The 21,525-nt window shown below is 45.3% G+C and overlaps 1 protein-coding gene across 1 annotated transcript; it reads right to left on the reverse strand.

Annotated features, from left to right (window-relative positions):
- Positions 1–1,805: 1,805 nt before the first annotated feature.
- KREMEN1 (kringle containing transmembrane protein 1) lies at positions 1,806–19,640 on the reverse strand (the record flags this gene model as incomplete). Its single annotated transcript, XM_079543856.1, has 9 exons — positions 1,806–1,968; positions 2,645–2,729; positions 3,180–3,338; positions 3,854–4,186; positions 7,093–7,246; positions 7,572–7,696; positions 11,847–11,938; positions 12,320–12,482; positions 19,562–19,640. 9 exons carry the CDS (start codon positions 19,638–19,640, stop codon positions 1,806–1,808), a joined length of 1,353 nt encoding a protein of 450 aa, XP_079399982.1.
- Positions 19,641–21,525: the final 1,885 nt, after the last annotated feature.

Genomic DNA, 21,525 nt, shown 5'->3' on the forward strand with positions numbered 1-21,525 from the left:
TCTCTCTCTCTCTGTTTTCCATCAGTGAACCAGACTAAGCATGGATGGAAAGCAAACTGTTTTGCTGCAGGTCTTTGTAAACACTGACTGTTAAGAAGGCAATTTTCAATGTCTTGTTAAGTCTGACAGAGTCAATGTCTTTTAGTCCAACGTGTAAGAGAGAACCAATGTACTTTACAATTCTTGCTGTCTTAATCATTGGCAATACTGTGATTAACTTTTCCTGTAACCTTTCCAACAGCTTATGCAAGAAATTACTAGCTGCTTCCATGGTATTCCACTTTTGATATAAACAATTCCATAATTGCTGGCTTAGCGAAGTTCTGTTTCTATTAAGCACTTATTGTGCAATTGTTCAGCTGTCTCTGGCACTCATCTGTGGTACATAAATGGAGCTGGAATCAATTCAGTTCAGGCAAACTCTAGATCTATGTAGGTTGCTCTGAAAGTAATGCCTCCTATTTATTTCCATACAAATTACAATAGATACAAAGAGCACGATAGCACTATTTGACAGAGGAAATTCTCAGCTATAAAGCACTATTTTTCAACATAGTCACCACTATTAACTATGCATTTTCACCGGTGATGAGCAAGAGCCTGCATGCCGTGCACATGAAAGCCTGCACCAGCAGAAGTGACCCACTGCTGCTGTGCTGAAACGCACCCCCCACCCCTCTCTGCTCTCACATCCTCTGCTGGATCTCCATAAGCGTTCAGCAAGCAGCTATGAATGTCAACGGGGCCATTTTTTTTCTGCATGGAAGAATTCATTGACACACCTTTGCTTTATACACGCTACCACATCAGACACCATGCTGTCAGTGCCCCTCTGCTGCCATCTGTCACTCGGCAATGGAATGGGATACCGGTGGGAAGTTTCAACCTCTACTGCCGCACCACCGCCATCAGCCACAAGGGCGCCGACGCCACGAAACAGGAGGCATTACTTTCGGAGCAGCAAGGCACAATGTGTCGCCGTTTGATTTTTAAGTGCCCTATTTCTGTCAATGAAATCTACAGTCCTCGTGACGGGAGAAGCTTTCGATGTTGATAACAGGAGGGCAAATACTGACTGTGGACTCAGTGACCTCTGGCAGGCACACAGCAGTGTCTGCATGCTCAACGTGTCTGCTATGCTATTGAGCATCAGCATATTTAAACTCATATTTACACCCTCTGTCCTAACCAGGTTTACAGAACTTTAATGGCTCTCACTGAATTCACTCTGCCATAGCTGGAGGAGCTGCTCATGAATGCCAGCTGTTCCCAACAACTTATCTGACCTGCACTGTCATTATGTTCTGAAGTATCTCATAGGGCTGGACTTGCTGAGGCTGACACACTCACTGCTGATCCCCAGTGGTGGGATGAGAAGTCAGCATTGTAGGTGAACAGATCTTCTACCAAAGAGAAAAAATAGTTAATGCTGTCTGTTGCAATCAAAGAGAAATTATTCCGCAGATCAAATCCCCGCTGATGTTTCAGTTCTTTGGCAATTAAGGGCATTAGTCTTAAAAATGTAGCTCTGCTTTCATTTCACAGGCAGGGGAACGCTTTCTTCTCGCAGTAATTGACAGCACTGCAGATCTGATGAGCTCCAGATATTTGAAAATTATTGCATCACTTAAATCCATTGCCACCAGAATACAAAAGAGAACAGCAGACAGACAAAGTCACGCAAAGGACTTTGGGAATTGACTTTTTGGAAGACAAGTATGAGAGTGGGAGGAAAAAAAAAAAGGGGGGTATTCCCAAATCACCTGGATTTTAAGAAGATTGGTTCCTGTAAAATAAAAGACACTTCAGTTTCCCACCAGTGGGTTGCAGTCGTCTTGTTGGCTTCGCAGCTGTTTCTTGAAGATGGATATTGATGTGGATGGCCGATAGAATATACTCCAGATCTCTCCAGCAGCAGTAACCTCACTGGAATCCTCTATTTCATTTGCAGGTGGGATCTGATGGGATCTGGGAAATAAGCATTACCTCATGATCAGTGCTAAGGTACCAGGGAAGCTGCTACTATTAGTGTGATAACGTTATTTTTGTATTGGCAATGCTGACAAGTTCCACTATATCTACGACGCTTATTTTTCCCCCAACATACTGCACAGTTGTATCAGGATTTGCAGTGTTGGTTGGTTTTTGACCAAACAGTGGTATAGAAAGGTAGTAATAAAATCAGTTTTTTAACCTGTGTGTTATGCCACAATACAAATTCTTACATTTGTGGGGTTTTTGGAATCTTTTCAATATTTAATTAAAAGAAAGTCAATAAGGGTGGTGAGGCACAGGTCACACAGAGAGCTGGTGCTGCCCCATCCCTGCACACAGCCACGCTCAGGGCACGGCGCTGTGAGCACTGCTGGAGCTGTGGGTGTCCCTGTGCACTGCAGGCAGTGGGAGTAGACGGCCTTTGGGGGTCTCTTCCGACTCCAACCATTCTATGGTTCTATATATGTACACACATATTATGTATATATTGTATACAGGCACACTCTTGAGGAGATAAATATGTATCACGTAACTTGATTTTGAATCTGACCAATATGAAAGTATCAGGAGGCAGAGAAATGAAGTGTACCACAAGGGAGAGCAGAGCTGAGATGTCAGTTCACCCGGGACAGCTCTGCTCTGTACTTACTTCATGGCAACGTGGAGAAATATCTTGGCCAATATGGCTGTAACGCTTAAGATGAGCAGTGCTGTGAGGCTGTATATTGTCCACTCTGGAAAAGAAAAATGAAAGGAGAAAGGAGAAGGTGGAAAAGGAAAAGGAAATGAAAAGAAAACAGAAAAGAAAGAAAGAAGAATGGAGAAAAAAAAAAAAGAGAAAAAGAAAAGGGAAGTGTGTTATTTCCAACCCAAATGTAAAGATGCTGTGAAAGTTGGTTCCAGACACACAGCACATTTCAGTGGCACCTCCCCCACCCATTCACCTGCTCCATCTGTGTCTACAGCCCTCTTTGTAGAACTGCAGTCGCTTTTGTGCACTGGGATATCTGAGCTGCATGCAGTATCCAAGCTAATTCGAGGCTCTATCAATGCATGCTCTTTTTTTTCAGCACCTTTTGCCACCTCCATGAAGTGCTCTGACTTCCTATCTGATTTCACTGCTTCTACAGAGTAAGTAACAAAGCAGAGCAAACGAATCTCATCTTAAATGGAGATGACATTACCAGGCATGGAGCTGCTGGGATGGCTTGGACTGGTTGTGATGACATAAAGTATCTTTGACGACCGAGCTGCGTTGATGCTGAAATTTGTGTGTTCATTTCTCTTCTCTGAAAGGGTCTGATTCGCTGCAATCTTGGTTTGATGCACGTTGTCCTTCACAGCTGAAAACACAACAGTGTGATTACATCAACAACTACACAGGTGTAACTGGGCTGTGCTTTGTACTTTACAGCCACGTGCTTCTCTCTGGTCCATTTAGGGAACTGCAGGCAGCACGTTCTGTCTGATGCCAAATTTGGGCTTCACCCAGAAGGGTTTCTCAGAATGTTTGTTTCCACTGCTGTTGATCAGAGCAGTGGGACTGAAGGGCTGCAGTGTTTTCTCCTGATGACCTTCTAGATAACTGGAGTGCATCACTGGTAAGAGCTCAGTTGAACCAAAGATGCTGTTGGACTGCTATTTGCTGTTGTTATTGTTGTTGTTGTGTTGTTTTGGTGTTTTTTTTTTTCCAGCTTTTTTATTTCCCAATCTGTATTGATAGGTAGATGCATGTAGGATTGACTTTTTGAAGGTGCAAATGTTGCTGTGGATGACGCACAGCTGACTGGAGTTTTTGGGTGAATTACATGCTTTAACGACACACTGAAATGCACAAAGAACAAGGCTGACCTCTTACCTCTGTATCTGATAGCGAATCCCTGAGCTTGGTTGATTTCATCTGAAAAAAAGTACAAAATAACAAAATCCAAGGAGATGTTGAAGGTGTGGGGAGGCCGATTCTTCCCATTAAAACGAGCTAGAACATGATAGGTATAGCCATCCAGCAATTCCACCATGTCTGTAGCATCTTTGATTTCAAAAAGGACAAAGCTGAAGAGGATTTGAGATGCTCCTGGGACTTGTATGGTCCAGTAACAGACTTTGCCTGTGCCATACGTGTCAGGAAAATCTGGGGAATAGATCACAGCTGTAGCAGAAGTGTAATTCCCTCCACAGGCACCAATAAGGGCTGTGAAACAAAGAGGAGAGGGAAAAGAAATTAAAAAAGAGAAACCAGTGCAGGCAATGCAACCATCACACACAGCTTTCCACTCTGTGGAACTAATGCACAAACTTTAGGGCATGCACTTGGGTGGGCCTTATGCATGAGGGCACTGCTCCTCCAGTGTCTCTTGGCCTCAGGTTATTTACCTCCCACAGCACTGGGAGCAATGTATCATATGGCATTTGCTTGGGATACGTTCCTTCTGGCCCCTTACTCTGACACAGAATCACAAACAGAAGAGTTTAGCTTTATCTGTACACCCTCACATCAGGCATTTATCCACATCAGTAACCCAACCCCAAGCTTCTCTTCTCAGAGCAAAATAATGTCCTCATGTGAACGATGTTCTAGTTCGTTAATAGTCTCTGTGAGCATTTACATGTGCCTTCTGAGCATCCTTTCTCCTGATCAACCTTATTGTCATGAAGTAACTTGAGTAAGTGCCTGTTATGAAGTCTAATGCAAATTGACTGGATTACTTGCTATGATCCAATCCTTTAAGCTCAGTACAAAGACGTGCCCAGTGACACTTTACAATCCTTAATGATTGTTTGGGGTCATAGTGCAGACCTATTCAGCAATGAATATAGAGAGGAAGTTTAATGCCAGCCAACTGATTTGATGCATATATTTATATATATATATATATATATATATATATATATATATATTGCTATATATATATAGAGAGGTCCTTGGAGGCACCCATGGTCAGGGGTCAGGGCTGTGAGTACTGATGGAGCTGTGAGTGTCCCTGTACACTGCAGGCACTGGGAGCAGATGGCCTTTATAGGTCCCTTCCAACACAAATGATGCATGTATTTGTATTTATATATACATATATGTATATATCCTAAACATTCAATATGAAATAGTATATTTCAGACAGAACTGTTTGAATCAGAATGATCACTCCCCCATAGAGTTCTTCTCTCTGAAAGCTTAAAGCACTGTAATAGAGTCCTTGGAGAAAGTAAATACATGTTTTGAAGTGTTTCAGTTTTCACAGGGCTCTGAGCAAGGCCTCCAATACATGCAAATTAAAAGTGAGCTGGGGGAATGAGGAAAAGTAGAGCATGTCTGCCAGAAAATAAAGTGAAAACACTTCTCTTTTTTTTTTCTGGAGCACGGCCTCGTCATAACAGCAAACCTCACACCAGTGCTGCACTATAAAAGACCCCACAGAGGGACTGAGAGTGCATGAAAGAAGGAGAATGTAAAGAATGCGAAAGATCCCACCGAGGTACAAAGGCCCACAGAGAATCTGTGTTTGGCACTCACTCCGCGCTAACAGCTGGTGATGTAGTTGAGTAGATGGAATTGTTTGAATAGACTGTATTGCTAGAATTGAAATTGGACAGTGGGTGTCGTTTGCTCTTTGCAACTGGCTTGTAGGTGTTGCCACGGTTGGCTGTGCTGTTTGTAGCAACTGAAACGCAAGGTGCTCTTCAAATAGGCAATATTAATTATGAATGCTAATGGTTAGTGCTCCACAAAATATAGCAGCTCCCCGTATGGAATGGAAATAGAATAAGAGAATCAGAATAGCTTTTAGGTTGGAAGGGATCTTAAAGCTCACCCAGCCCCAACCCCTGCTGTGGGCTGGCAGCCCCACACCAGCTCAGGCTGCCCAGGGCCCCAACCAGCCTGGAATGCCTCCAGGGATGGGGCACCCACAGCAGTCTGGGCAGCCTTCCCATCCAATTCTGTGCAGAACTGGAAGAGTTCTGTGCTGTGGGTGTGAACGTTACAGCTTTAGGCCATGACAGCAGCACATAAACACACAGGTAAAAGTTACAGATGGGTGTAAAAACTTCAGTTTAAAGACACAGAACTCCTCGATGCCTGCCACTGCATCTTCACTGTCCCTATCTCTTCTCCACACTCGGATGTTACACTGAGGCCCATGGGACTCTGCAGGTGAGGAAGAGACAGAAAAAGGATAAGACAGTGTTGTGAGTATAAAGGACTTGGAAATGATGAGCTCAGGAAGCCAGCAGGTATCAGGAGTGAGGGTTCGGGCGTACAACACAATCTGTAGATTAGAAGTCAGTGACCTTGGGGAAGAGGAATGAGATGAGCAGGTGTTGCTAATCAGCAAAACCAAACAGGTGGTGGTTACTAGAATGACTTCTTTTTTCTGCTCACCAGAAAAGACAGTGCAGGTGCTCAGGGTAACAGCTGGCTGAGCCCTCGGTCATTTCAAAGAAGAAATGCCCCAAAGGATGCTTCTACTCATCATGAATTCCGGAAGCCAAGAGCAAAGGAATCAGTGGATATAACAGCACGAGCCTGCATGCTAGTGCAATATGGAAAGCACTACAAAGCTCCATTGGGGGAGAAATTGAAAAAAGTGTAGTATTATAGAATCAAAGAACGGCTTGAGTTGGAAGAGATCCCCAGTGGCCATCAAGTAATAGGAAGGAAGATTTCCATGTATAAGAAATTATGAAATCAGTGATGGTCAAATAGTAAACCTGACTTGTTTGTACCTTTGCTGAACACCCTTCCCCAGCACAGTTCTTCTCTGTTGCTTTGCATTGTGTAACTGAGTTAGAGCAAGTCTTGTCTGGCTTAATAAGGAAAAACAGAGTGTTTGTGAGAGCAGAGTTAGCACCAGCTCTGGAGAAGTAAGAGACAATCTCTGGAGCGTGGGTCAGTTGCCTAAGCAGGCGTTGCTTCTTTGAAGAGCTATTTCACATTATTAACGGATGGGAATTTTAAGCTGAAGTGGAAAGCAGCTTTATTTTATACTGAATTTAGGTGTTTTTCTGCTCAACAGTTCTCATTGCCTTTAAGCCCTTTCCCCTAATTTGCTCAGCATTTGAGGCCTCTCCTTTGAGAAAAACTCAGCCTGTTTCAATACTTACTGTCGAAAAGAATGACTCTGCCATCCCCACCACAAGGCTGAGTATGGTCTCCAAAGCAAACACTGTTGCATTCCGTACTGGCTGCCTCCCCGTATCTCCAGTAGTCAGGGTTATTTCCACAGAAACAGGCATAACCTGATTCCATGCCTGCAAACTTTGACAACAAAGATGCATAAGGAAGGGAGGGGTCATGTTTAAAGGTGTAACAGCAGGAGGTTGTGGGAACAAGCAAGCTGGCAGCAGAATGCATGTGCTTTGGAGAAGTTGATTAGTCTCTGGTCAGAGGTCCCACCACAGACTGAGCTGTTAGGATCCTGCTTAAAAGTAGCAAGAAAGCTGGAATAGAGGGCACCTAGAGCAGCATATACGCAGCCTGAGGCAATTTCTCTTCATTCCATGCAGCCCAAGCATGCCAAAAGGTTGGACACCCGTGATTCAGTCTTTTAAAACATTTTGTAAATGTACGTCAAAGAAATCACCTTAAATTGTTGACTTCGGCAGGAACTGATGCATGCCTGGATAGTAAGTTTATTGGAGGTCTCACTGGTGCCAGTCAAAGTAGGTGGCTCTCCATGATCCTTGTAGCAGCCCAGATTCCCTGGCACTGGCAAGAATAACAGACAACAGTCGTAGAAACATTAAGGTTGGAAAAGGCATCTAAGATCACCATGTCCAACTCCAACCCAGCCCCACCATGCCTTTACCATCAGTGCCTCAGCTCCACGTTCACTGAGCACCTGCAGGGATGGTGACCCCCCACCCCCCTGGGCAGCCTGTGCTCTCTTCAAGACACCGACCACTTCAACTACTCTCCTGTTACTAAGCAGCTCTCTGTATTTTCTTCTATTGGTTTTACACCCTGAGAAATGTTACTCTAGGTCATGTTTTCCAAACTTTCCCAGGGATAAATGACAGGAGATGCATCACAGCCTTGTAGCAATATACCTGCAATACTCTACAGCCGTCTGCTCCCACTGCCTGCAGTGCACAGGGACACCCACAGCTCCAGCAGTGCTCACAGCCCTGTGCCCTGAGCGTGGCTGTGTGCAGGGATGGGGCAGCACCAGCTCCCTGGGCAGCCTGTGCAGTGCCTCACTGCCCTCAGTGTCAAAACTTCTTCTTTATATCCAATCTAACTCTCTCCTTTTTTAATTTGAAACCATTTCCCCCCGTCCTACCAGTGTTTCAAGGCTCACTGATCGCTATGGGTGGTCATAAAGAGAGTTTTTTCTCTTCAGGGCATAACTCGTTGTTTTGTGGGGGTTTTTTTCTGTGCTTTTCATCTAATCACTGGAATTTAGCCATGACTTCTAGAGAAACAGTGTGGAGTATGCTGCTTCTGTGTAAAGGGCATAAAATTATCCCTTGTCTAATTGTCATGTCTGCTCACACACTTAGAATGAAATAGAGAAAGAAAAGAATTATAGACATAGAAATAAATTGAATAATTCAGTTGGTAGGAACATCCAAAAATCATCATAGTTTTGGTTTATATTTTGCTTTGTTTCCTTTTGTCTTAGCAAACTGAGTGCCTCAGTATTTCTGTCCTCCCATATGCATTCAATAGGAGTGCAATAATATTTTCTGAACTGAGCCATCTTCACAAATGGCTCAGTTCTGCTTTGGGTTTGGGAAGTCCCACTGGTGAATTTCCTTATACCTCCCCAGTGTGCAATGAAACATTTCCCTAAATTCACAACTTCTATTTGTCCCATTCTAGCAAAGATGACCTTTTACCCATTCTTTTGGAACAGCTCTCAGTGATCTGCAATTGAGGATGACTACAATACCAGAAAGAAGACCAAAGGAAAGAACAAAGTTAGGAAGAATCAAATTCAAGTACGTGTTGGGGTTTTTTTTAATTCTTAGATCATGTTACTTCAAATATTGTTGATAAAATAATTTTCTTTCCTAAGTATGATACACTTTCAACACTAAATGCTTGCATGGATTTATGGCTTGGATATGCCTTGCAGCAGCAAGCTTCTAAGCACTGCGAATTCAAGTCACAGCCTGATTTAACATACCTTTGGAAATTCCCATTTACAACCCCACCCAGCTGGGTACATCTGGACAGATAATTCTCAGAGAGCTCAGTTTTCTGTAAAGCACATTATTTCACTGCCCAGTAAACAGTTCCTAGCCACCAGTCTAGCTCCTTTTGCTAGAGGACCTGGGATTTCTAAAACCACGTATTAATACATATATCTACTTAATAGCTTTATTGGTGAGACCCGTCAGCCATGTCTCCAGAAGATTAATCCTTCAGTGTTTCCCATGCAAAGAAACCAGTCTCAACCTTTGAAAACTCTGTGCACTTTGTAACTAAATAAAGCACAGCAGCTGGGTAAAATCCTAAAGCCAATTAGTCTCCTCAGTGTCCCAGTGAGCTTTCAGCTTTCTCATGTCTAGCAAACAAAATCTGCCACGTGGTTTGGAATAAGCAGTTGTTCATGGAGAATCACCAGTCTAGCCCAATAGTGAGCAGCAATTTCCAAGCCAATATTTTTTGTTATTAAGTCAACAAAATACATAACCTCATGGCTACGTGCTCCACAGAGAGCCAGGAGTACTTGAGTAGGCCCACATCAAATGATTAAATGACCTGAGACAGCACAGAAAATACTGGCTGCTATACATGTACACACGATTTCGCTGCATCCCTTCTCCCTCTGCCTGCTGATGGGCTGGTCCTAAACCTGAGACACTGCTGTGTTGCTGCTGGGAGTTAATCAGCAAAGATGGTATAAACATAACGGTGTCGTCTGAGTCTGCTTTGCGCAGCAGGTTGGATCCGATGATGTCCAAGGACTCTTCCAACCCAGGATATCCCACAGTTCTATGTGTGTGCATTAAGTATTTATATGGATAATAAAAATATTTCTGTGACTGATTAATTCCTCTGACCTTCAAAAACTGCTTTTTTCCCTTTTATTTGTTTATACCCACACCAGCACGCAAGAAAAGAAGAAGAAGGAAAGGAAAGACTAAGCTCCTAGCGGGGCACTGCCCATTGGGAGCCCCCCTGGGACACCACTGTCCTTTGCACCATGACAGCCATTCTCATCTACCACTGCTGCATTCCACACAGCGTGTTTACAAGTGCAGAATGCGTTTCTGAACTCAGCATTCTATGTGAAGTCCATGTGAATAAGCCATGATAAAATCAGACGCTGAATTGTAGTTGCAGTGAATCACTGCATGCAAATCTCTCTAGGGAACAGAGCAGTTTCATGTTGTTGGTGTTACAGTGGCGGGTGTCGTTTGCACTAAGTTATACTTGTTTTTTCTAGTAGCAGACATAATTATGGAAAGGTTGCTTACAGGACACAAATTTTTAACTCCCCAAAACATTGAAATGAGTTTTCTTCACAAAATTGCTTTCTTATTCCACCACAAAACTCAGTTTTGTATTACGCAATTCACAGGTTTGTTAGTTTTGAGGTTTATCACTGTGCTTACTGAAAACAGACGATACAGTAAGGAATAAGTGCTTTTTTTTTTAATTACACGTCATAAACCATGAAGTTTGCATTAAGACTTGGATGGACTTGCAGTGTACATTTTGTTGCTATAATTCCTTTTTCTAGTATCCAATTTCAGCGCAACGCTCGAAACAGCTGCTACTGGTCAAAAGGGTATTTTGTAAATATAAACCTGGATTATCTGTGCAAGTAAGCGTCCAAATATAAATCCTCATCCCCCCCATCACAGAAAAAGTGAGTGAGATTTGTTTTACAAGGATTCCTTGCGTAGAACAAATGAAGTGGAGAGGATTTGCCTTGCTGGGGACATATCCAGAGACTTTGCTTAAAATCTGTCATCTTTAAAGAAAATGCAAACTCTTTAATTTGGGACCCAGACAAATTTATTAATTATGGGGGTCCTTCTGAAAGGTACTTCCTTAAATCAGAAGTATGCTGACATCGGGACAACTGCTCTGATTTAACAGTGTATGCAGAGGCAATCTCGAGGACATAGAGGCACAGAAGTTAGAAGAAAAATATATCTGTGATCAGACCTAATAAAATGTTCAGTTATGGGTGTTAATACTGAGTCATATGTTTAAAATGTGGTTCTTGAGAATTTATCCTGGAGCATCCAGGAATGAAAATCTGGGAACGTATTGACACGAATCGCGAATGGAGAAACGCGTTTTGGATAAGGTGAGCAGCATCATACATTGGTAACATCAGATGCTGGAAGGAATGTTCAGATGAATAACTTGAGAGCAATCTGAATTATTCATCTTTTCCCTGTGTCCACTTCTACTGCCCCTATTTCTTCCTAGCCGTTTCATAGCTGTGTGCTATTCACATCAAACTAACGCTACCCGTTTAACAGATGAACCACAAGTGATGGAGACATAGACATCTTTTTGAAAACCTAACTAATCATTTCCTATCCATTTTTCTCCTCTGGACTGTGCTGAGCTAACGGCGTACTTCATCAGATTAAAAAAACTAGAAGCACTCCATATGTTTTGAGTGCTTCCCCATCTTCTATTTTAATGTAAATAACGTAAGCCACTAATTCTGAGAGGAGATGAAGAGAGCAGCAATGGAGGAACAACTACACAGCAACCTTGTCATTAACTCCAGAGATCAGTTTCAAATATTGCTTAGTTTGCAAATGAAAATAAGCTGATTGGCCTTGTCCTAGTTTCTGCTGGAAAATCACTACCCACTGCTGTATAACTGCCAACCTCCGCTCGGCAGAAACACAGGCCTGAACTAATTACATGGTTCTCTTACTTCGGCAGGATGGAATCTCACAATATTTCCAATATATTCCATCCTCGTGCTCTGCAATGTAGCACCATGGGCTGACATCTCCATCAGGGTTCCTGGGGGGAAAAAAAGAGAGAGAGCGAGTGAGTGAAAAATCAGTGATCTTTAAATGCCATGTAAAAATAAATCTTACTGAACCTGAGTTTCACACTGTTTTTGCTCTAACATTGAACCCATTGCAATTACATGCCAAGAAAACAACAGAAGTGGACAGGATGTTCAAATCACTGTAGTTACAACACACGTGAAGCGTGCTGTGATGCCTCAAACATAACTTCTCTATTATTCTACCAGTGGTACTTGTGTGCTGAGCCAAAGACTCGGGGTTCTGATCGCAGGATAAAACAGGATACTCATGGTTCAGACATGCTTCTAATTTGTGCCAACTGCTTAAAGCTGCATCGAGGCAACATTGGTGGCAATAAGATAGTCCTTACCTGCAGTAGTTATGCTCACCGAGCCCTCCTTCCCCATTGGGATATTTCAAAGTATTATAAGGGTGCTCAAAGGTCTCATTCCAAAAGAGACAAGGCTTCCCCGCGTGTTGGGAGGTCTGGTTCTGAGTGCCACGGTAATCGGCCCCATTTGCTGTATAACATTCTGGGAAGAAATGGAAATGGAAAGAGAGAGAATAGAATATATGTAGATTTGGTGTTTACTTGCTCTTCCCTTGCCCTCTCTCCCATCCCCAAGACTCCAGTTTCCTTTCACTAACAGATTTCCTCCACTGTTTAGGCAACTGAGGATGCTGTTTGCACCGTAAATTTTCCCATAGACCCAAACACCTATTAAAGGGATTATGATTTCACTATTTAAAGAGGGGAGATTTAAACAGGATATAAGGATGAAGTTTTGACACTGAGGGCAGTGAGGCACTGCACAGGGTGCCCAGAGAGCTGGTGCTGCTCCATCCCTGCACACAGCCACGCTCAGGGCACGGCGCTGTGAGCACTGCTGGAGCTGTGGGTGTCCCTGTGCACTGCAGGCAGTGGGAACAGATGGCCTTTGGGGGTCCCTTCTGACTCAAACCATTCTATGGTTCTATGATTTTTACTCAGTTCTTTATAAGATACCTTGGTTGGGACTGAAGTGTAATTAATACAATCAAGTACATACTCTGAATGAAAAAAAACTCACATTTTTTACTGCTTTCTCTTTGTTTTGCTTGTTAGGTTGAATTTGTAACTTGCTGATTTTCCAAACATGACAGTACATGACATTATCAGTCTGCTACTTATCAGCACACTGCCCAGCTCTCATTCCAAATTAACTACGTTTGTGAACATCCATCCCTTACAAAATGAAAGACTTTGTAGGTGTGAATCTTGCAAACATTTATATCCTGATTTTAAAAGTTCTTTAAAAGATGCCCTATGAAGGTGACTGATCACTAGAACAGGTCTACCGGAGAGGTGATGGATTCTCTCTCCTTGCAGATATTCAAAATACATCTGAGTATGGTCCTCAGCAAGTTAATTCAGGTGACCCAGCCTGAGGTGAGGGGATGAACAAGATGACCTCCAGAGATCCCTTCCAACATCAGTCATTGTGTGGCTCTCACAGAATCATCACAGAAGGGTTTGAGTTGGAAGGGACCTTTAAAGCTCACCTATAGTCCAACTCCTCTACAATGAAGAGGGACAATCTACTCTGATCCAATCTTCCAGAAACAATTGCCATAAAGAATCACAGAATGGCCTGGGTTGAAAAGGATCACAATGATCATCCAGTTTCAACCTCCTGCTATGTGCAGGGTCACCAACCAGCAGCCCAGGCTGCCCAGAGCCACATCCAGCCTGGCCTTGAATGCCTGCAGGGATGGGGCATCCACAGCCTCCTTGGGCAACCTGTTCCAGAAAGAACATAAATAAATCAATTTTATTTGATAACACTTATCATCCATGAATTTATTAAAAAATAGTATTAAAATGCAACATTCTGTGATCTAATTAAAATGTTGTCCTGTTTTCCGTGGCCATAAGCATGGCCCTGTGCTGGTAGTGTTTCTGGGGGAAGTCACAAACATCTGTCCTTAGCTGCAGGCTGGGCAGCATTCCATATTATCTGACAGCATTCTCTCTTTTTATCTGATAGCATTCATTCTCATGGAACAGCTGCAGAGATATTCTATTCCAGTGCCCTGAAGGAAAGGGAGAGCATTGCACCTGGCCCTGGCGCGGTGCTCCTGAAGAGAAACTTATCTGATTGAGCGAAAAACAAGCTTCAGATTAACACTTCTCCTCACTTTAATTAACCCGGCCTCGTTAGCCGGGCGGGTGGGCTACGTGCATTTCCTTGAAAACGCAGATCTGAATTTCCAGTATTTGAGTCACCACAAACATTTGTGTAAACATACAAAAAAAGACGCTCTGAGTCACCGGTGGTGCCACTGTCCTTCAGCGCTTCTCCTGCTTTGAAGTGGACACCACAGCCTTCCTGTCGCAGCAAAATAAAGAGCAGAGTTTGATGGAAAGGGGAGGAAAATGTAAACTGGATGGACACAATAACGTATGGTATAACAAAGCAGTTGTGAGGAGGGACAAACACGGCCAGTAAAGGTGCTTTCATCATTTTAGCGCTACGACTCTTCTTGCTTTTCAGTTCCAAACTGGAAGCAATGTGTGCTAACATCTCCCCAGCAATGTAAGGAATGCTACAGTACCTGAACGCGATCTGGCACACAGACTGAACAGAAGTTAACATCAGCCCTTGCAGGATCTGCTAAGACTGGCCTGTGCTTTAACTTGCAGCAGCAACCGCCTTTCGTTTTCATCTTCAGCCTTTTTTCTTTTTTAGTACTTTGAGGACATGGTGTGGAAGGAAGAGCCGGATCTCTCTTTGTTCCTCTTAGCTACAGCATTCTGCTCTCAAGGTAATGGATGGCTGCAACAATGCCTGCGTTGTTCCTGTGCAGGCTGAGGTGTTCTTTTCACCCAGAGGGTGGTGAGGCACTGGAACAGGTTGCCCAAGGAGGCTGTGGGTGCCCCATCCCTGCAGGCATTCAAGGCCTGGATGTGGCTCTGGGCAGCCTGGGCTGCTGGTTGGCGACCTGCACACAGCAGGGGGTTGGAACCGGATGAGCATTGTGGGCATTCATTAGTTTTGTTAGGGGAGGAAGAGAGATACCATGGGAAAACACTGACTATCCCAGAAGAAAAGAAACAACAAAGCTTTATTTTAAATTATGAAATATAGCAGCTGTGAACAAACGAAATCCAATGAAATACTTTTTGTTTGTTTTTTTAGAGGCAATCTAGTTGGAAACTTTCATTTGGATAATGGCTAATAATGCTCAGTGATTAATAAAAGTTACTTTGCCACAGCACTGAAGTACAAACGTTTCATGTAAGCACAGCCATTCAATAAAAAGAACCTCAGCCCTACTTTCTTCTACCTTGAGATCTACTGCGTTACACTTTGTAGGGTTCCCTATAAAATTCCCAGCACTGCAGGACCCTCAGCACGCTCAGTACCTTCGTCTTTGCTCACCATGACTTCCCTCTACTAACCACCTACTGACTGCTGCATCTACTGCTTCGGGGAAAGCCTGCAAACAGCAGTAATCACAGTCAGAACCATGGAAGTCAAGTAACTCTTCCTTTAAGTGATTGCTGAGTCTAGAGAAGTACCTACTGAGAGGAAAATACCAGAAAGCAAAAAGCAGAAAACAAACTGGGATGGTTGTCCACTCTGAGCGATCGTTCTGTGTGAGATACAGGTTCACAATTAGTTTTATTAGAGCCAGATCAACATTTGGAAGATCAAACAGCAGCTGTAGTAGAAATTTTTTCCATCTGTTTCGGTTTCTTCTTCAATGTAGGGACCTTACAATGATCATTTCTGCCTTTGTTACTGTGGAACTGTATGGCTGCCTGCACTCCACATGGGCACCACTAAAGGATCATTTGAAAAATTAAGGTAGTGCAAAATGTAACAGTCTGACTGCTGTCCTGAATGAGGCACTGATGATATAACACTGAAGCTACAGGGTCTGCACTGGCTTCCAGTGATTTTCTAACGTGGACATCTATGTGTTGGTCTGCAGCTCTGAAGTCCTTGATGGCAGGTCCAGTTATCTGAGAAATACTCATTCTGTGCCAAATGATGAGTGATGGAGATAATACAAACATCTTTATGTCCTCTGCAGTCTCCTCTGCACAAATGAGAGGAAAAGCAAAGAAAACAGCTATGCTCAAACATCCTTCCTCTCCAAGGCCATGGACGGGGCCCTGGGCAGCCTGAGCTGGTGGGGGGCAGCCAGCCCATGGCAGGGGTTGGTCCCCTCCAACCAAAGCCATCCTGTGACTCTCTCATCTGATTTTCACCCACTGAGCATTCCTCAATGTCCATCATTTCTCAGAGATGCACTCAACGATGCTACGAATAGGAGACTGAAGAGATGGAGATTCAGGATGGTTTAAGAGTGCTCTTGTATGACTGGGGTGCATACATAGCGTTGCACTGAAAATTCAGAGTAACAAACTCATTCCTACTTCACTGAAAAAAATCATAATCAAGTTACTTGTCTATTTGTTTGCTCTGGGTAGGGATAGCAGGAGAGATCCTACCAGCAACATTCCCATGGGAAGCGGCATTTTCTTTTAAGGATATTCGGATAAAAGAATAAACAAGGCTAAATGAAAACTGCTGCCACTGAAATACGAGGTTTCACTACAGAAGTGTAACAACCAGGACTTTAAACGTTCTGCAAGGTTGGAGCAATAAGGAAAGGTTCCTAAAATGTACGTGGGTAAGAGCGTGGGCCGAGTCCAACAAGGACTGTGTGTCAGGTGCCTGATGCATGCATTCTAACAGTGCTTTGAGAAGAGATTCAGGTGATTTCCATTCTACCAGAGCCACTCTCCTTGCTCCTGCTGCAGCCTGCAATCGCAGCACTCCTCCTTAAACGCAAGCACTGTATCTAGGTGCAGATGGCAACAGTTACAGGCACTAACCAGATGCTGCAGTCTCTAATTTGATTGAAAGGGTATAATTAGACAGCAGAAACACTTCAATGAGAGAGTAAGGCACAGAGGAAAGGACAGAAACCACTTAACCGATGCCAAGACACCCCAGCAGCGATGGAGGCCCACGGATGGAAGGGGCACAGCACCCAATTACCTTCCTCAGATGAGAGCGCTTTTGTTTCCCTATGGATACACGAATAGAGATTCTATTATCATAGGTTGCCACAATTCTGCATGTGGGAACGCTGATTAAAACCAGAAGAAGCTTCAGGAGATCAAAGAGACAAATATGGCTTCTGTGGTCATTATTAAAAATATTTTTAGTAGCGCAATGGCTTTCTTTGAAGATGCAGTTTTATTGATTGAACCAAATGTTCATTTGCATATTTTCATAGGATTGGTCAGGAAAGAACCTTGTTCCATAACATAATATGTTATGATGGAAAATAGATTATTTTGGGGAGGATAAGGCCAGTGAAAGCCTGCTGTGATGCCACGAGGACACTGAAGCGGAAGGTTTCCCCTACGCAGTACAGAGACGTTCTGTATGTAGTTTAAAAATCTCTCATCCTACACAGGCACACACACATCATCTTTTGAGGTCCTCAGCTGCTCCGAAACGGTCATATTTAGTGTTGGTTCAGAGCAGAGAGTGGTCAGAATGACATTGGGTCAAACCTCATCTTCAGCATCCATTGGCACAGCCTGGAAGAGGACAGCGGTTTGGTTCCACCACCACACTTGTCCTGAGCTTCTTTATCACTGGAACTAAGAATGTATGATGTAGCCCCGGAGGAATTTCTGCTCCTTAATACACCCATTTGTTTTCTTTGTGAAGTTTTAAATCTGTTGTTCCACTGTCAAGTGTGGCAGACCGAATCCCTCCGGAAATTTTACCAGCGTGGGCCTCAGCCACTGTGCAGATGGAGGCAGTGCTCAATTGCACAACCGCTGTGGTGTGATATGACAAAATGAGCAGCTGGCAGCGTGTAATCCCGGCCTCCTTCCCACTCCGTTGGCTCCACCCTACCAAAATCCATTCATAACTCCGGATTTTGAGTTAGGCTCTGTGCATGTACTAGCACGATCCCCCGAAGCGCCTAGGGTGACTATCTCAGCCTGCTTAGAACTGCTTGCTGGATGATTTGCATGATGGCCGCTCAAGGAATACAAAGCAGAGCTGCTTTACACAAAGGTTTGGGGTGAAACAACAGCTCAAAGGAAGGAAACCACAGCACAGAGATCCGCTACTGCTGCACAGAAAGATAACAGAGAAGGGAAGAGGGGAAATCAAACACGCTTCTGAGTGGGAAATTAAATGAAGGCTGCAAGTACAGAAACTAAAAGTGACAGCCCATTGCACTGAGTGTATAAAACAAGACTGCTTCAATGGAACTGACATTTCACAGACTTTTCAGTTTCTTTGTCTTTGTAACACAAAAAGCACCAAATTCAGAAAATCCTTTAATCATAGGCAACACATTCACCACTCCACCACTCCCTCAGTTACTGAGAAATATGGTAGGACTGAGGTTTGAGTCCTGCAGATTTCAGTGACTGAATTAATACAAACTGGAAGGTAGGTGGCTGTGCTTTCTGGATCCATTATCTTTGCTACGCATTCACTCCTTGTAATATCGTGTTTTTTTCCCCACAGCTGTTTGTTCTCAGTCATCTCTGCCACCTTTCGTGGCTGTGGGTGTATGCAGTCAGAGCACGGATGTGCACAGAGGTCTCTACTCTGCCTATGAACCAAACACTCCTACAGGGATATATCCTCCACGTGCTCACGTGCAGCTGCTGTGAAACTTGGCTGCTTACACAGTGCGTTCTGTCCTCAGTTGTGTTCGGAAAAAAGATGACACTCTTCAACTTCAACAGAGAAAGGATTACCAACTGTGCACCAAATGCTGCCTGGTGGTACTGAGACTGATAATCAGACGTGGTAGGATTGATAGCATGCGGGGAAATGGTTTCAAATAAAAAGAGGGGAAGTCTAGGTTGGGTATAAGGAAGAAGTTTTGACACTGAGGGCGGTGAGGCACTGCACAGGGTGCCCAGAGAGCTGGTGCTGCCCCATCCCTGCACACAGCCACGCTCAGGGCACGGGGCTGTGAGCACTGCTGGAGCTGTGGGTGTCCCTGTGCACTGCAGGCAGTGGGAGCAGACGGCCTCTGGGGGTCCTTTCCAACCCCAACCATTCCGTGATTTTAAGTGTACCTACAAAACGTGAAGATAAGCAAGTGTCTATTCACAGCTAGAGGAAGCAGTGCAAATTCTGTATTAAGCAGAATAAGGAAGATTCAGCTATTCAGAGCACATCTAAGAGGACCGCGCATCCGGTGGCTGTGACACTCGGACCGTCCGGATCAGCCGCTCCGGACCTGGCACCGCGCACCGAACTGGCGATAAGGAAGGGATGTTATCGCAAACCCGATCACAAAATCACAGAACGACTTCGGCTGGAGGGGAGCTGAAAGATCGCCGAGCTGCAGCGCGCTGCCCCGGGCTGGCTGTTAGCAGCAGAGCGAGCTGCCCAGGGCGAAGCGCTGCCGGACGGCACAGCTCCGTGCCAGCCGCGGCTCCGCACAGCTCGGGGACAGACTGCAGCTCTGCCGCCGCTCAGCCCCGCCAGAAGATCTACGAGCGGCTCCGTCCGCTCAGCCCGGCTCCCCCGCGTCCCCGCCGGGTGTCACTCACTCTCTCACTCACCGGACAGAACGGGCTCGCGGCAGCAGCTCAGCGCCAGTCCCGAAAAGGCCACGACGGCGGCGAGAGGGGGCGGCTCCATGGGCCGGGGCCGCCGGGCCGCACCGCGTTCCGGAGCGGAGGTGGTCGCGGGCGGCCGGGAGGAGCGCGAAGTGCGGGAAGCGGAGGCCCTACAGCATGTGTCCTGTAAGTGCGCCCCAGCGAGGTGCCGAGTGGCAGATGAGGGATCCTATTACCAGCCATGTGACAGGAAAGGATAGAAACCAACATCCCAACCTGCTGCTCCCCGCTGAGGCGCGGAACGGCGGCGCGGCCGCTTTTCCGTTTGACACCGACGGGTTCGGGCCGTGCCGCCCGCAGCGGGGCTCCGCGGAGCGATCCTCGCGGCCGGGACCGCCTTTCGACCGGCGAGGCAGCGGCGGGCGAACCCCGCACGGCTCCGTCAGCGCCCCGCCGGCCGCGCCGAGCTCTCGGCGTCCCCTCGCGTCCTTCTGCCTGCCCCGCAGCCCCGCAGCCCCGCAGCCCCGCGGCCGTGCCAGCCTGGCGGCCCCGAGGGCTGTCTGCCAGCGCGCAGATGCGGCGCATCTTTTCTTCCCTTAGGGGAGGGCGGGGAGAAGACCGCTGTAATCTTTGCGCTATGGCTCTTTACAGCCCTGCACGGGCGGAGGGTGATATAGGGACTGAGCCGGATGCATACGGCCTCAAACATACAAATACGGACGGAGTCGCACAGAGACGAGCACGCGGACTGCTACAGTGCATAGACACGTGCGAGGAGGGCCGCAAAACTGAGGCAAGGGATGGAAGACCTCCCCTCCGACGACAGGCTGAGAGTCAGCGTCCAAAGGGGCTGTAAGAAAGAAGGGACAGACCGTGCAGCAGGTTCTGTGTAATAGGACAAGGGGAAATGGTCTCTAAAGAGAACGGGGGAGATTTGGATAGGTCAGGCATTGCACAGCGTGCCCAGAGAGCTGGTGCTGCCCCATCCCTGCACACAGCCACGCTCAGGGCACGGGGCTGTGAGCACTGCTGGAGCTGTGGGTGTCCCTGTGCACTGCAGGCACTGGGAACAGACGGCCTTTGAGTGTCCCTTCCAGCTCCAACCATTCTGTGAGTCTATGTTACATAGCATACATAGAGACAAATACACAGCTACTGACAGACCACAGAACTGAGGGGGAGAGCTCGTCATCTCTATTTGAAAATGGTGAATGCAAATTCAGGTGGCTTTCCTTTTCTTCTTTTTCTATCTCCATGTGGGTAGAAAAGCTATTTATTTCTCTAGGTCATACATAATGAAGCCATAGTCTAGACTTCTGCAGAGGTTTCTTCACTGACTTGCGAAACATTTTAGCAATGGCAGCACTTCTTTGCTAAAAAGTAAATAACAGAAAGCAAACACCAACAGCAAAAAAGAACCAAGCAAACAAACAAAGCAATCAGGGAAAAGATAGATTTGTTTTGTCTAACACAAATCATAGAATGACAGAATGCTGAAGTTGGAGGGGAGCTCAGAGATCCCCCAGCCCTGCCGTGTGCTGGCTGTCCCCAGCTCAGGCTGCCCATCCATGGCCTCGGGCACCTCCAGGGATGGGGCACCACAGCTCTGGGCAGCACTGCCAGGGCCTCACTGCCCTCTGAGTGAGGAATTGCTTCCTCACATCCAACCTCAATCTCCCCTCTTTTAGCTTGAAGCCCTTGTCATTACATTCTTCTTCATACTTTTGCTGCATAACGACCCCTTCAAACATCTACAAAGGAGACCCATTTTACTACTCTGAACGTGTCAGCCACAAAACACAGTTTCATTGCTTTGTTATGGTGTTACATCAATACACAATATATGCCTCATTCTTAGTATGCAGAAAGCTCTCATTGTACATAACCGTGAGGTGAAAAACGTGCTAAAGTCTCTTTTGGCTGTTGTGAGATATATTAAAAACAGGAGAAAAAAAGAAGATACTTAA

Source organism: Tetrao urogallus (assembly GCF_951394365.1).
Source record: "Tetrao urogallus genome assembly, chromosome: 17".
Classification (NCBI taxonomy): Eukaryota; Metazoa; Chordata; class Aves; order Galliformes; family Phasianidae; genus Tetrao; species Tetrao urogallus.